This window comes from Pleurodeles waltl, chromosome 11, assembly GCF_031143425.1.
Source record: "Pleurodeles waltl isolate 20211129_DDA chromosome 11, aPleWal1.hap1.20221129, whole genome shotgun sequence".
NCBI classification, from domain to species: Eukaryota; Metazoa; Chordata; class Amphibia; order Caudata; family Salamandridae; genus Pleurodeles; species Pleurodeles waltl.
In genome coordinates this window covers 90,914,612-90,931,669 of record NC_090450.1, presented here as the reverse complement: position 1 = coordinate 90,931,669, position 17,058 = coordinate 90,914,612, and the positions used below count along the sequence as shown (strand labels likewise).

General features: G+C 40.3%; 1 protein-coding gene across 2 annotated transcripts in view; it reads right to left on the bottom strand.

Annotated features, from left to right (window-relative positions):
* TMEM44 (transmembrane protein 44) overlaps positions 1-17,058 on the bottom strand; it is a 143,614-nt gene that overhangs the window by 105,923 nt on the left and 20,633 nt on the right. For both annotated transcript variants that reach the window (XM_069213164.1, XM_069213165.1), the window contains exons 2-3: positions 13,862-13,988; positions 4,059-4,152 (exon numbers count right to left, since the gene is read on the bottom strand). In XM_069213164.1, coding sequence (XP_069069265.1) covers positions 4,059-4,152; positions 13,862-13,988 — 221 coding nt within the window. The remainder of the gene's footprint in view (positions 1-4,058; positions 4,153-13,861; positions 13,989-17,058) is intronic.

The window sequence follows — 17,058 nt, the reverse complement described above, 5'->3', positions numbered from 1 at the left end:
CTGGAATACATGTCATAAAATATTTCTGTGGATACTTTAATACAGAGTAATAATAATCCACTCTAAAATGCCTATTACATTCAACATATGCTTTTCACAATAAACATGTCAGGCCTACTGCATTTGTTGTCACAACATAATAAACAGATCGGTCTATTGACCTTGATCATTGGCTTGTCACCATAACCAACTACATCCTTCTGTATTGGGCAAGAGCTTTCCCACAAAGCAAAATGTGCAATACAAGCACTCTTTTCAGTGGAAGCACACAACTTCTACCCAATCAAGTGCTGAACTCAAGGACACTAATATTTGGTTTAAGCTAAGGCCCCTCTCTCGGTGGTACTGATCAAATCCCGTGTGTTTGATTACAAAAGATCCAGCAACATACACTGTCAGGCCAGACACGAAAAATTACATTGGTGGTCTTTTGGAGAATTTTTATGTGTGCCTCTTGCCTCAAACTACTTTCAAACTTACTGGTTCTTCCAAAACAACTCGAGCATTGCATTGCTTTCCAACATGTTTCAATTGTCTCTATCTAAAGTCACAAAGCACAAAGTTTGTAAATTCGGAGGCAAGTTTGGTATGACGTGCATGGAAATAGAAAAGTTTGAATCGACTGACAAACCCAAGACAAATAAGAAATGCTCTAGCTTCTGTCTCATCTTGTACAAGCAAAATCCCAATGTGATCAGAAGTGAAAATTAGGAGGAACCACTAATGGTGCTTTGGTATCAGACCCTTCTGCCACTATCTGCATGCAGTTCGTATTCTACCACTTTCTATATGCCAAATTACATCTGTGCATGCTAGCTTTCCCACTTCTAGTAATAACAATCATTGTCCTGCCCCAATGTAACTACACAATGGAATCTATATATTCCCTCGAGGTAACCTAATGCTCAGACTTTAGAGCATACCAAACTCTGAGTCCTACTACACATCAGCACTAGAGATCACATTACTTACACACTACACAATGCACTGCGCACAGTACATAGGCTAATCCATAAAATTGGCCCTATAGTTTTATAAACGCAACCTTTCAGACACCCTTAACTCGTCCTCTGAGAGGGGTATCTGTTCATTGACCTATTCATGCACCAAACGTGCTTTTAAAGAACTTTAGTCAAAGCCTCTAGAGCCCATAGTTCTCCTCCTGAAACATCACCTCTAGTCACTAAATATTCCGGAAAACACTAAACCATGTTCTTACCCTGACCCACAATCTAACTACTGGATAGAAATACTTAACAATTTTTAAAGCAGTGTGATCTCCCCAGTCATATACAGCCACTTCTACTCTAAAACGCATGTATGTCCAGAATAAACACAATATGGCAGATCTTGCACTTCAGAGCTCTTAGCGTACATTGACAAAACTTGAGTCCACGCAGGAGATATACGACTAGCAGGGGATACAATCCTCTTTCATCTTAGCTCTGGCTTCACTTCTACTTGTCTATTGGGCACCAGTACACAACAGTTTGTGCAAAAGCTCTTACTTATGCAAAATGGAAAGGCCACATCTCACTGTGGTAAACCTTGAGGTTTCAATTCACTTTACTCAACAAATCATATGGCCCATCACTTAAATCCATTTCATTCAAATACACCTTCACATAACCAAAGCAGCACCAAATGCCATGGATATGCAGTATTCCACTTTACAACACTACTTAATACAACAGAGCACCTCAACCTTGGCAACACAGCAGTGAACGAGTCTCAACACCCAATCTTGCTAACACAAAAGACCATACTAGAAGGATCATGTTATACCTGTCAGTCTTTGTCTCTCTTCCCACAAACTGTTTGCCTTCTCCACTCCTGGATGCTAAAATTTGTTTTTGTTGTCCTTAGGATTCTAGCACTAGTTAGCAGTGGTAAAGAGCACAATGTGCTTGTTCTCTCTCCTTTAAACATGGTAAAATAGGCTTACACCTGAATGGCACATTTAATTTACTTGTACGCTCCTGGTAAAGTGGTACTACATGTACCTAGGGCCTGTAAATTAAAAGCTGATAGTGGTCCTGCAGCACTCATTGTTTCTTCACTGAAGTAGCCCTTTAAAACATGACTCAGGCCTGCCATTACAGCTTGTGTGCAGTTTTAAAATGCCAATTCGACCTGGCAAAATAAACCTTTTGCCAGGGCAAAAAACTAAAAAGTTGACTATGTACTTTTAAGGATAATATTAGGTTATCTTATTACATTTAATAAGTGATACATGTTGTATGGGAGTAGGTAGTGATGTCATGTGTACATTCAAATAAAGTGTTATTTAATACCCACTTTAATGGTAAAGTCAGATTTAAAGTAAAAAAAAAAATCTGAAAATGACACTTTTAGATATTTGCATTTTTCTGCCTTAAACTTTTTGAAGTCTTATAAGACTTTCCAGCTGCCGGGGTATGTTAATTGCTCCCTCATCAAGAATGGATATTGGGCCCAGACAGTGAACAATAGAACTTGGCTATACCTGGAAGAGGGCCATACTGCCAGGATTAGAGGGGCATAATTGTCCTCTGCCCCAATTACATTTCAAAGGGGGGCCTCCAGCACACTCACAAAGAACCTGACCCCAGTCTATTGTTATTCCAGACACCTTGGAGCCTGGGCAGGGAGGGAAAGAAATTCAGAACCTGATAGGTGGGGGTGGGGGGTTGGAGGGAGTACACTTCAGTACACTCCTGGACCTGTGAAAGACTTCAGAAGGACTGGCTTATACTCAGAGGACTGCCCTGCTGCTACCAGAAGGCTGCTATGCAGCTTGAGGCCTGCCTTGGTCTGCAGAAGACTGCCCTGCTGTTTGAAGGAGGGAGGACCATCTCTTTGAACCTAGGATTACCAGAGTGACTTCAATGGTCAGTTGGCTGACCGCCTGGTCTGAGCTACAGGAACACATCAAGCTCCAGAGCCCTCCCTGCAACTGCCCAGCTGCAACTAGCCCTGCAACTGGACCTAGCTGGACTTCTAACTGGACCTGGCTGAGCCCTGCTGGCCTCTGATGGAGTAATTTCCTGATCTTCAAGAGGTGCTTCCATGTAGGTCCTGTATCCTTGGCTGGCATCAGGTGAGCTCCTGCTGTGTAATCCTCAAGTTTTGAACCCTGAACACCGGACTTCAAGAAGGTAACTTTTTCAGATGGACTCTACTTGGTCCCTTTGTCCAGCCAGCACTCCAATGTGGTAGATCTGAACTTATAACTTTGTCCAGTTTTGGTGCGACCAGATACCCACAGTTCGCACCTTTTGCTTCTTGGTGCCATTTTTACTTACACCTTTAAAAGTGCATATCTCTGGTTCTATGGATTGGATTTTGGTTGTTTTGGTCTAATTTTATTTATAAAATTCTACACTATTTATCTGAATTGGTTTGGGATGTTTATTGTGTTTTCACTTTATGTTTGTGTGCTGCGTATATACTTTACACTTTGCCTCTAAGTTAAACCTGACTGCTTTTGTACCAAGCCACCGAAGGGATCAGCGCAGGTCAATTTAGTGACTTTTGTGGCTCACCCTGGCCAGGATTGTGGTTGTTGCTTGAGTAGGGTTTTACCTCAATAACCAATAACCCAATTTCTCAGACCTCAACATTAGATACTTACACAATTGACACACGCCAAAGCCATACTGACAGCATAAGTTTAACCTTGTGGAAACTTGGATACACACAATATACCTAATTAGCTACAACATCACATTGAAATAATGTTCAAAACACACAATGCATTAAATAAAACATAAAATACAATATGCACCAGCACCACAATCCAACCCAACCAACATGGTGTCATGCATCATACAGAAGGCAATGAGTTGCTTTCCAATACTAAACTCAATCACCATTACTCCCTCATAAAATTATTAGACATTGCATCGATCAGACACAACAGTCACCAACCCATCCTTCTCCACACACCGTGGCTTAATGGACAGGGTTTCAGAAGGAAAGATCATAGAACTGATGAGTCTCAATGCAATTATAAACATCAAAGTGGTAAATGCAGAAATGATCGCCCCTTCCATGCATGGTATGCTGAAGGCACCTACCTGATCTAGGTCTGAATTTGACACCACAGATAGGAAAGAGAGTAAGCACAAAGTTAATAACATCTATGGCTGCCATGTACCCTCCAGTGAAAATCTGAAAGACAACAGAAGGGCTTATGGGATGAGTTGATTACATTCATGTCATCAATGGCTGAAGATGAGCAGTGAGCAAAGTGTAGAGCAATAAATAATTCATTGATTAGTTTAAAACCAGACAACAGTGTTTTAATATTTATTTTTATGTATATTCCATTTGATATATGTTTTATTCATATGCAATAACAATGCTTTCTAAAGCCATTCATAAACCCAAATTTCAAAGTTGAAGAGCGTCAATTGTTTAACGGATCACTAAATGGCAACGACCTTTTCAAAAATAATGTAATGTATTCTTAAGAAGGTGGGAAATTGCACTGGCATTTGCACTGGGCTATTAAATAGGGACATCTCTAATCCAACAGTGATCTCACAAAATGGACATGCATATAGGAAACTTGGTGGAGGTCAGTGTAAAGGGAAGATGGAAGATCCTTGCTATTAGGAGGAAGATAAAATAGGCCTTCAGCAAAGTTCATAGTTCAAGTCTCAGGAGGCCACAAGCTGCAAGTGACTCACAGAGCATGGCTCCCGCTGTTAGGAATTCTAACTGCTGTGGTTTCTATTCAATAGGCTTTTTTTCAGAGGACTGCAGCTTCCTGATCTCATTTTTGAACCTTCCTTTTGTGAAACATTTGATTATTTAGTTTAAGAGCAAAATTGCAGAAGTCAAATTAAACTTCAACATCAAGATTTCAACATCAACATCAGGAACAAATTCTCCAACAGTATAGAAAACGTACATATGTGAATAAAAGAGTAGGCCATATGTTTGTACTAGAAAACAAGAAAATAGCAATGGGGGTGTGTAGACAGATGCAAGAGTCTTCAAACCTCCCTTTAGAACAGCCCACAACGTACTTGCCTATCTCAATCTACCAACCACACAGAAGAGAAAGCACTAGACAGGTGATACAAAACAGTACAACACAATACAGTACAGTACAGTACAGAGTCTGTTTCATGGGTCCTGAACAGATAGATCTTTAATCCATCACCCACAGGCAGTAGGAAAGAACCACATCAATGAGTGGGTCCTCACTGCAATTCGAAGGCGAGGGTGGGGAGGTTGCACACTGCTCAATGTGCTCTTTTCTGTACCACTGTTGTATTTAGTTTGTAGACTACAGCTTTGATAGGCAACAAATATATAAGTATATATATATATATATATATATATATATATATATATATATATATATATATATAAAAAAAGTTATGATGAACTCTTCCTATAGACAAAGTGTTTTTTATTTTGCCAATAACTTTGGCACCATTTGACAAATCTTCATGAAATGTTAAAAATTTGTATGCCAACAAGTTCAGTTGCTGTCTTGAAAGTTTCAGGGTGATTCGTCAAGCGGGGACCAAGAAAGTGGGAGGGGGGGAATCCCAAAACACTTTTTCTCCATTCTGTGTCTATGAGGATTTTGCATCCAGCGGAATCGAATTACACCATATTTGGTAGGAAGCTAGATATTGGTCCGCAGATTGTGCTTTTTGTGAATTTATGCAAATCTGTTCAGTAGTTTTGGAGTTATTAAAGGAGAAAGAAATTTGTACATCTAGGGACGAAAATCCTCCTCGGATCCAGGAGAAAAGCAAGGCCCTGATTGGCAAGCCACAACCCGACAGAAAATGTGTGCCTGCCATTTTGTTTCGCGCATTGGCTGTGGGTGGGGAAAAAACAGTGCAAAAACATATAAGGGCTCAGAATACAGGTATCCTAACTCCATAGGACAAACGAAGGGGTCCTTTAGGGACTCTTCATGGGCAAAAAATTGCACCATTTTTTATTTGGCTGATTCGCAGATCCACCGCAGGGCTCACTTCTGCCCCCCAAACTCACGCAGGATCCACGTATCCAACAAAAATTGAAAAAGTACACCCACTGTATCCAACCCAACGCATCACGTGGCCAGAGGCATGGGGTTGGATGCATGCAGGGTAGTTCATCACAGGGCCCTGCCACCAACCCTCGCTATGCACGGCTAAAAGTCTCGCATGGCGGTGGGTGTACTAACGTGTGGTAACTTGATATTACTTTTCAGTACATAAAAACATAGAAAGTCACTGAAAAAAACAAAGGCTTCAGGGATGTTATAGTCAGGTTGATGTTTTACCCAAACAAATCCATAGAAATTCAGCAGATATAGTTATACTTATAGTTATACTTATGTGAAGATACTATAACTTGTGGCGGGCAGTAACTTTAGGCAACAAGTTATAGTTTCTTAACATAAGTATAACTAGAACAATAAGTGTTAATATAACTGCTGCATTTCAATGGTTTTGTATGAGTAAAACATCAACCTAACTATAACATCCCTGTAACCTTTGTTTTTTGCAGTGAATATATATATTACTGATTCTCTTGGTTTATGATAAAGAGAAAACCGCACTCAGAGTTTGTACCATTATTCTCCTTCACTTTAATATGCGAGCTCAACAAAAAACAAACAAACAAAGTCAGGACTCCCCTGACACGTTTCGGTCTCACCAGACCTTGTTCACAGGAACTTCCTGTGCATTCTTCTGGCGCTTTAAATATGCAAACCAAAAACCACAAATGCACAAACAAAAGACCAATTTCAATCGCGCTTGTTTACATCTCAAAGACCAAAGCATCATATATTACTATATACAAACAAAGCTGAATAATATATAAATTGTATAGATTTTGCACGGGTCTCTCTACTTTTTCTTTTATGCCCATGCAATGAATTCTGGTAAATGTAGTTATCAATGTTATATATTACAGCAGATTAATTCATCTAAATCTCAAGTGATTACTTAAACTCAAGTGTTGAATAGATAATATTAATGTTTGATGATGTCAATATGTATGTCTATTTAAAAATTCTAACCATTCAAAATTAATCTTTCCTCTACACTTGAACATTAGTGTGTCTATGCTTGTGAAGTTTGTTAATTAAGTTGAAAACGCCCATATGAATGCCACACAAAATAAATAAGAATGAATGAAAAAAGAGAGACGAGGCCAAATGGCCATACAGAGGAAACCGCCTCCCAGCTTATTAATCCCAAAGGGTATAGCAAACAATATATATAATTTTCATTGTCTTTATAAGTGTACAAATAGCTCTTCATCCTGATTAAGACCAAGCCGAGTTAAAGAACGAATGTCTAATTTGTGTCTTGACTCCAACTGACGTAGATTCTTTTCTTTTGAATGGTAAAAATGGCGGTGCAACACAGAAACACGGTGGTGTGAAAATGAAATCGCGTGAATGGGAGAAATTATCCCGTAAAGAGATAAATAAATGGTTGGAAGTGTTCACCCTGAGGAAATATGTTGAAGTAAATAGAATCCCAAGAGGTCTGCGGATAGGCATTATGCCGAGCCATCAGGATGGCAGCAGTGCGTTACTAGAGGAATGGGGGCGCACATGTTTTGGACTCTTCAAAGGGATTGATTTTAATATTAATTAAGCACGTGGAAATAGCATTGAATAAAATTCAGAGTCAACTAAGAATTATAGAACAAGAAATGGAAAGTATGAAGCTAACAGAAGAAGAAAGTAAAATTAGAAGTGACATTAGCTTGAAAATCCAACAGCATGAGGAAATTGTAAAAACACGCAAGCAGGTTAAGTTCCAACGGGATAAAACAGATTACGAAGAGGGGAGAATCTTTACATTTGCGCGGAAATTTCAGAATGCCAAATTAAGAGAACAAATTGATATATCCCAAACTGAGAAATCAGATAAGTCCAGTATGGAATCAATGTCAACTGATAATGAATCAAGTGAAGGAGAATAAACTTCAACAAATACACAGGGAGTCAAATTAACCTTGTTAAACGAGATGCGCCTTGCCCTCCAACAACAATCAAAAGATCAGTTAGTCAAAACAAGAGGGACAGGGCGCAAGAAAAACAAACGTACAAGAAGGGGACAAAGAGGGAAAACAAAGAAAAACCAGAGCACAAACAGCAGCAGTTTTCAAGAGTTAAACATTATTAACCTCTCCATCAGGGAAATGTCGACGTTGGAGGAATCTGTTTTGAAAATGGGATTACATTTTTGCCCCACCACTAACTTAGACTTGGTACAAACACGATTAGACCTTTATAAATTGATACGTAAAATTAAACTGGCGAAGACGTTTGCAGAAGTTAAGACCAAAGAGAAAAATGATCAACCAGAATATGAGTACAACTTAACAGCATCAGATAAAGAAACTTTGATGACTTTGGTAAATTTAGACATTACATCAGGGGACAGACCACGTGAAGAGACTGAAGTTGTGGTACCATTGGGGGCAGGTCTTACGGGAAAAAGACCACAATCCAAGTTTTATCCCGTATTACCAGCAGGAAATAAAATTGATCTGTTCGCTGAAATGGTAATTCATGATTTATATAAAAAGTGTTGGAATAAAAACAAGGATAACTTATCCCTATTGGAGAAACAGGCACTCCATAAATTGCAAACGGATACAACTATAGAACTCAAGCCAGCAGACAAAGGTAGAAATATTGTGATACAAAACAAACAGGATTATGTGAAAGAAGCTATGCGGCAATTAGCAGATAAAACAGGTTATGCACAGATTGGTGGAAATCCATTAATAAAACTGAAGGAGAAGATCCTATCTTGTATCGCAATGTGGGAAGATTTGGGCCTTATTGACCAGGATGAGGCCAAATATCTGATAGTTGAACATCCTGTGACTCCAATAATATACTTTATCCCCAAAATTCACAAAGATTTGACACATCCTCCAGGCAGACCAATAATATTGGCAAAGTCATCTTTATTAGAACCAATGTCAGATTACATAGATTTTTTTCTAGCTCCCTTAGCTAGGAATTTGAATTCCTATCTGCGTGATACAGGAGATTTATTACAACAATTGGAAGGCATACCTTGGCAAGATACATATAGATTGGTAACGATGAATGTGGTGTCACTTTATACAAACATAGAACACCGCATAGGGATTAAGGCATGCAAAATCTTTCTGAGTCAAAGAAATATACGCTAATCCCAACATAATGAGATGTTGTTGGAAATGATTAGTATTTGTCTGACCAATAATTATTTCCTTTTTAATCAACAACTGTATCTGCAAATGAAGGGCACAGCGATGGGATTCTCATTCTCTCTGAATTTTGCCAATTTAACAATGGGTTGGTTTGAACAACGAATTGCATGGGCAGAAGAAAATGAAATACATCAGCAAAAGGTGGTGACTTGGCTTAGATTTATTGATGACCTATTTCTTATCTGGGATGGTACAGAACAAGAGTTTGAGGCATATTTCAGGATTTTGAACACCAACATAGCCAATTTGAATTTTACTTATGAAATCAGTGCTACACGGGTTACTTTTTAGATACAGAAATCTACATAAAAGAGGGTTTAATTCAGACAACATTACATAGAAAAGTGACAGCTACAAATTCAATTTTACACGCAAAAAGTTTTCACCCCCCAAAAACCAAGTGGAATATTCCTTACGGTGAATTTTTGCAAATAAAGAAAATCTGCTCAGAAACCATGGAATGTGACAAACATTTTAAACTGACTGAAGACAGATTTGTAGCTAGACAATATTACAAAAATGTCTATTTCAGGCTAAGCAACGCTTAAACAAACTATGTAGAGAACAATTAATCCAGAATGTGAATCATCCTCTAAAACATGACAAACAGCAACAGTTGCGATTTATAACCACATACTCACAAAGTGCTACACAAGTTCAAAAATGTTTGGAGAAACATTGGCCAATTTTATTAATGGACCCTGTAGTAAGAGAAATCATGGGACAATATCCTCAAATGACATTTAGAAGAGCATCCAATCTAAGTGATAAATTAACACACAGTCACTTCCAGAATAATAAAAAACAAAACTGGCTACAAAAGCAGGGATTCTGGAATTGTAGTGATTGTAAAGCATGTAAAATCGGGAACAATCAGCAAGAATATTTGACGAATACTGGAAATGTGAGAGTAATTCGAAAACACTTAACCAGCAAAAGCTGTTTTACAGTGTATGTAATTGAATGTCCCTGTGGTCTAAAATATATTGGCAGCACGATTTGTGAGACCAAAAAGCAAATTTTAGAACACATTCGAGCAACTATCAGCTTGGATAGGAGTTATGCTACTGCAAAGCATATGGAACAGAAACACAGCAGTAAATGGGAACTAATGAAATATTTTGTAATTGACCAAGTACCAAAACAAGAAGGGGGGGGGGAGATAGAGAAAAGAAGCTACGCCAGTTGGAGTCAAGACACATATTAGACATTCGTTCTTAAACTCTGCGTGGTCTTAATCAGGATGAAGAGCTATTTGTACACTTATAAAGACAATAAAAATTATATATATTGTTTGCTATACCCTTTGGGATTAATAAACTGGGAGGCGGTTACCTCTGTATGGCAATTTGGCCTTGTCTCTCTTTTTTCATTCATTCTTATTTATTTTGTGTGGCATTCATATGGGCGTTTTCAACTTAATTAACAAACTTCACGCGCATAGACACACTAATGTTCAAGTGTAGAGGAAAGATTAATTTTGAATGGTTAGAATGTTTAAATTAGACAAATATTAACATCAAACATTAATATTATTTATTCAACACTTGAGTTTAAGTAATCACTTGAGATTTAGATGAATTAATCTGCTGTAATATATAACATTGATAACTACATTTACCAGAATTCATTGCATGGGCATAAAAGAAAAAGTAGAGAGACCCGTGCAAAACCTATACAATTTATATATTATTCAGCAGAGTTTGTCTATAGTAATATATGATGCTTTGGCCTTTGAGATGTAAACAAGCGCGATTGAAATTGGTCTTTTGTTTGTGCATTTGTGGTTTTTGGTTTGCATATTTAAAGCGCCAGAAGAATGCACAGGAAGTTCCTGTGAACAAGGTCTGGTGAGACCGAAACGTGTCAGGGGAGTCCTGACTTTGTTTGTTTTTTGTTGAGCTCGCATATTAAAGTAAAGGAGAATAATGGTACAACCTCAGAGTGCGGTTTTCTCTTTATCATAAACCAAGAGAATCAATAATATGTGGATGTCCTACCGAAGAACCGGCACCACCAATTAATAGAAGTGCGCCGTAGCACGCCAGCGAGGACAACATTTATATATCCCCTTCACTGCGCACTCGCCAGCTTGTGTCTGCATCAGGGATGGACCAATTCCCTTTATTAATTTTCAGCAAGTGATAAACAAGTCAAATGCAGCACTCCAAGGATTCCAATAATCTTCTGTTTAATAATTAACAGAACCAAACACCTATCACCCGACGCGTTTTGACCTACATGGTCTTGATCACGGTTAGTGAGTACATCATTCATTCGAATGATGTACTCACTAACCGTGATCAAGAGGGACCCGAGAGCAAAAAAACATTTTTTTAAATATTTTTTTTTGCTGCAGGTTCAAGGGATACGCCAAGTCCCGGCACAAAACTAAAATAAAAAAATAAAAACAAGCATGGCCTCCCATGCTTGTTTTTTTAATAGCCCCCCGGGTGGGCCAGGTCCCAGGTGTATTATTAATTTTGTGTGGGGTGGCCTCCCGGCCCCCCACAGCTTCAGGGACCACCACCTCCCAAGAACTTGTATTTTTTGTATATTCTGGGGTGCCAGTGCCCTCTCCACTGCCCCAGGGACCACTACCTCCCCAGGGCTTCCATATTTATGTATGTGGGGGGCCCGCGCCCCAGGGACCACCACCTCCTGGGGCTTTATTTTTTTTTTATATGGAGGGTGGTCTCTGGCTCTCCCGCTGCCCGGGGACTGCCACCCCACCCCCGAGGGATTCTAGTTAAATATATGTGGGGAGGCCCACAGGACGGCACCCCGCACCCTGGGGACCAACACCGCCAAGGCAATAATGAAAGTATATGCGAGAGGGACCGCAGCGCCCCCGCACCCTGGGGACCTTCACCTCGTGGGACTTCCAATTAAATACAGGCAGGAGGCCCATGGTGCCCCGGGGACTGCCATGGGTCCCTTTGAGACCCCAAAGCCCCGAAGACCACCACCCCCTAGGGCTATGTAAACGATGGAGGGACGCCATCTGGCCACCCTCGTGGAGCCACTGACGGCCCTAGGGACCGCCACCCCCCAGGGCGGACTCCTGCTATGTCCCAGGGTGCCCACCCTCAGGACATAGCCGTTTGCTGTGGCTTGACTGCATCTCTGCAGCTGCAGCCAAGCCACAACCAACACTCTGCTGTTTCACAGCAAGACCTATGAAGCAGGTCCCGCTGTCAAACAGCAGAACTTTTGTATCTGTCCCCTGCATATGTGCAAGGGTCAGTGATGAAATGCTTGAGCAAGCAGGGAGCAGCTCTTAAAGCAGTTCCCTCCATGGCATCGAGGGGGAGGCCTTAAGGCTTCCCCGCAGTGCCAGCTAGCCCGTAAAGGGCTATTCATTATTATTATTATTTTTTTAAATAAAAAGTATTGAAATAAATACAAAATATATAGGGAACATGGGGAGTCATAGGGGGCTCCGTCTCGGTCCCTGAAAGTCCATAAATGGTAAAAAAAAAAAAAAAAAAAAACATAGCTCAGCATGAAGGTAGCAGCCCTTCACACTGAACTTTTGGGGTTCGGGTCCAGCTGGACCCTTTTCCATTTAAAAAAAAAAAAAAAAAAAAAATATCATATTTAAAAAATAAAAAAACAATCCAAAAAAACAATCATTTTTCATTTTAAATTAGAGACAAATAACGCATTCTAAGTGTATCAGACATCAAAGCCTAAAACATTCTGTCTCCCTCTAAATTTCTTTCTCTTTCAATCAGTTTCTCCCATTCACATACCCACTCAGACCCTCATGCACTCACTCAAAGCCCCAGTCAGACCCTCTGGCACCCACTCAGACTGTTACGCACTCATTAACACACCCACCCAGACCGTCACACACCCACTCACAGACCCACTGACACCATGATGCACCCACTCACAGACCTGCACACATACTGACGCACCCACTAAAACACTAATGTACGCACTCTCACACCCAGACAGACACTCTGACAGCCACTCTTACACCTATTCTTACACCCAGAGAGGCCGCGGCCAACTTCTGCCGTACATGCGAAAAGCACTGTGCACAACATCAGGCTGGGTGGTTAGGGGGGGGGTTGGCCACAGGGACTGGCTGCAGGCAGCCCTTGCGGCAACCCCTACTGTGCATCTGAGAAGACCGCGCATGGCTGGATGCTTATAGGAGGTTGGCCTCAGGTCCTGGCCACAGGACCGGGCCACAGCCACACACGGTGGTGGTTGGATTCAAAAATAGCAATTAAAATGACTATACATTAAAAAAACATAGAAATTCACTGAAAAAAACAAAAAGGTTGCAGGGACGTTATAGTTAGATTCAGAATTTACTTGTGCAAAATCATAGAAATTCAGCAATCACAGTTTCAAGTAACTAAAACTTGCACCCTAAAGTAACTATAACTTGCACCTTCGCCATGCACAGCTAATTTAATTTCTTCACATATATCATTGTTGACATATTCTATGCCATCCTTCATATTCTCACTGCAACATCTGTAATAACATTATTGATGAGACAACTGTGTATTGTGAAGATGTCACTCAAATCCACAATGCTAATCATCTCTCTTCTTCAGTAATATACTGGGGCATCACCCAAATTGTTAGGCAATCGATGGCTTTAGCTAGCACCTACCTGAATGGTGAGTTGTTTGGACAACAAGGCCCCGATTGTGTTGCACATGTTTCCAAAAAAACTATAGACACTACATATTACTGAATCTTCATGCCTGGATTTCTTGCTGTATCGTAAGTAGAAGAGCCTGTTTGGTAAAATGACAGAAATGTGTATTACTGCAACCAGGCAAAATAAATTGTGACAAGAAGTTAAAAGTGCTATTTAAAAATGTAATTGTCCATTTAAGCATGCGTAAGTGTTGTTGAGAAGTACCTTTGCCATGAACATGCTATTAGGTGCTTTAATGGTAACTCTTTTATCCGAAAGTCACCTATACTTCTGAATGACCTCTTACTACGTCGAAGGACATTTTCTAAACCTGTAAAATGCATCTGATGAACTAGACATATTCTTCTTCCCCTTTCTGTCTTGCCCATCAGTTCATACACTAGTTTATCCATCCACCCACTAACCAACCCACTTGCCATCAGACCAAGAAAACATTTTACCACACCACAGCAGATATAGCCTTCATAAAAGACCACACTACATCAAAGAAGACCAAGAGAAATTATCATCACTCCAGATTAGGGCCTCCATGTCTGGACACAATACAACATAGAAGGCCTCCAGAATGTGTGATAATGGCCCTTGGAGAATATGTCAAAGTATCTTTTGAAGTGGATGCAGCACTCCATTTGAGGCCTCAACAATTTGAGACAACATGCTCTAGGTACCCTCAAGAACTGCATTAAGCCTCAGTGGTCAATAAACAACATATTGTGTCTACAACTGGTCCAATATTTCATATGTGGTCTCTTAAGGTAACAACAATTCTTCAGGTGATACAATAAGGATTGGACACACAGTTCAAGGTGGGGTTTAGGCATTTTTCACAATACTCAAGATAATCTCTCCAAAACGCCTGACGAGGACTCCAGAAAAGGGTGCAATATTCTGAATAGGACCTCCAGCAGCCTGAGCCCACTAGTTAAAATGTGGCCTACATAAATAGACACATTAAGGCAGAGTTGACTTCTAGAAATGAACACATTACTCCAGATGTAGGCAGCAGAATTAGAAACATGGCAGTGGTGACATCTGGACCCAGACACATTAAAGCAGAATTGTCACTCTGAACTTTATATACCACTCCAGATGAGAACTCCAGACTTTGGTGCAATACTCCAGAAGAGACGTCCGGAAGTAGATGGCTTAGTGAGGCCTACAGAGGTGTACCAGAGTTAATCTCCAGAACTCAGCAACAATAAATGATTCCTTCAAAAATGAAAACAACACGTCAGGTGTGGACTCCAAAACACCAAAGTTGTGCCCCTCAGAACTTGAATCCAGGGGAGGCCTCCATATGTTTGAACACATTTAGGCAGTAATTTTCACATCTTGACATATTACTCCAGACGTCTTCTACAGGATGAAAAACAAGATATCAAAGGCAGCGAGCAGGATTGGACACAATTTGAGAGAAGTAAGATCCACGGTTGAATACTCAAATTGTGTCTTCTCGAATGGGACAAAATACTCCATATGGACTCTCAATTAAGTTTTTAGAACTAGGCAACACTCCAGATGTGGACAAAATGTCCAAGACCTGGGCTGTAGAATGGTAAATGATGTATCAGATGGGGTCCCCAGACTTGTAAACACCATTTCAGATACCTCTTCAGAAATTTACACAACACTCAAGATTTCATTTCTAATATTAGATACAATGCGCTAGTCGGGCTCTCTATAAATAGTTTCTAAATGCCAGATAAGGCTTTTGGAGGTTCCAGAATTAAACAAAATACTCCAGAAAAGACCAAAAGGTCACATCAAACATGTCAACACTGTACCCAACCTTCCTTTTCTGATGGATATTCCTTTCTGTGTTCCCAAACATTAATCTTGCTCTCTTCGTTTGCATGTCATATTGTTGATCAACTTTGGGGTCATCTGATGAGACTTCCGCGTGGCTCAAGGAAAAGAGAAGCTTGGCTAGGAGGAGGGTAGTCAGTGAGGAACAGTTTCGGCCATGGCAGTGTGTGCTGCTTTGCTGCTGTAATTGATACAGGGTGGGCTTGAATGTGTCCCAGAGTAATTACCAGTGTCTGAGATTAAAGTATTCCACTCATCGCTCTTTTGTTTTCTGGGCTGCACTGCACAAGGACGTGTGCGTTGCTGTTGCTCACGCTGCGCTTGTTCTGCTGAGATTTTGGTAAAAATCTTGTTATTATACAACAGACAAAAATGTTGGTTTTTGAAGTGCGCATTTTGTTTCGTTGAGGGGCGCACATCATAAAAAGGGGCATACGCTACAGTCTAAGGCTGTATTCTTGTTCAACGGCTGAACAAATTGTGGTAAGTGGTTCACGGCAATCAAATCACAGACATTCAGACGGATTCCAAAATGTAACCTAAAAATTTAATTTAAGCTAGGTTTGCAAATCCTCCTTTACCCCACCCTTCAAATAAACCTTGGGGGGCTATTGTCAGGGACTAGTTAGATGCACTTCTTTAATTTGAAAGAGAGATTACCAGCAGTTCTCAGGCATAAGATGCACTCTGGGATAGTGGTTGTCAGCAGTACTCAGTGCAAACAAGTATTCTGGAATGGAGAGTAGCTACAAGATTATATTCCCAGTTCAATCACCAGCCAACTGCATGCATTCTTCTCAGTTAGTGACGAGACTGAAACTGACCCCCATACAAGTCAATAGACCCAATTGAAGTGGATGTTTCCTATTTCTGTCTTAAAAGTCAGATTTATTTTAGCTGTCTCCTGCCTACAATTGACTTAGCTTAATTGCAAGTCAATGAGGAAATTAAAGTACCTTAATTTTTTTTTCAAAATCTCCTCTTTCCAGATTCAAAATGCATGTATGAACCCTCTTTCCAATTTCAAACTGTATGTAAGAACCCCTGTCTCATGCCCCACCCTCAAAACATACCTAGCAGTTGCTCGGATTCCCGCAAAGATCTGTGTTCCTGCCAACATCAGAACTCTGGATGACCAACACACACTGGGTTTGTTGAAGATCTTGGCTGATTACATTAAGGATCTTCAAACTAAAAGGCAAGCTATTATAGGCAAGAGGGGAGTCCTTGTGGCTTTGGGCCACACTCTTACGAACAGCTCTAGTGTGCTGAGAGAAGTCAATTGTGCCTCAGCTCGAGCCATTATGGTCTGACTTGATAGTGCAGCAGCCACTGGACAA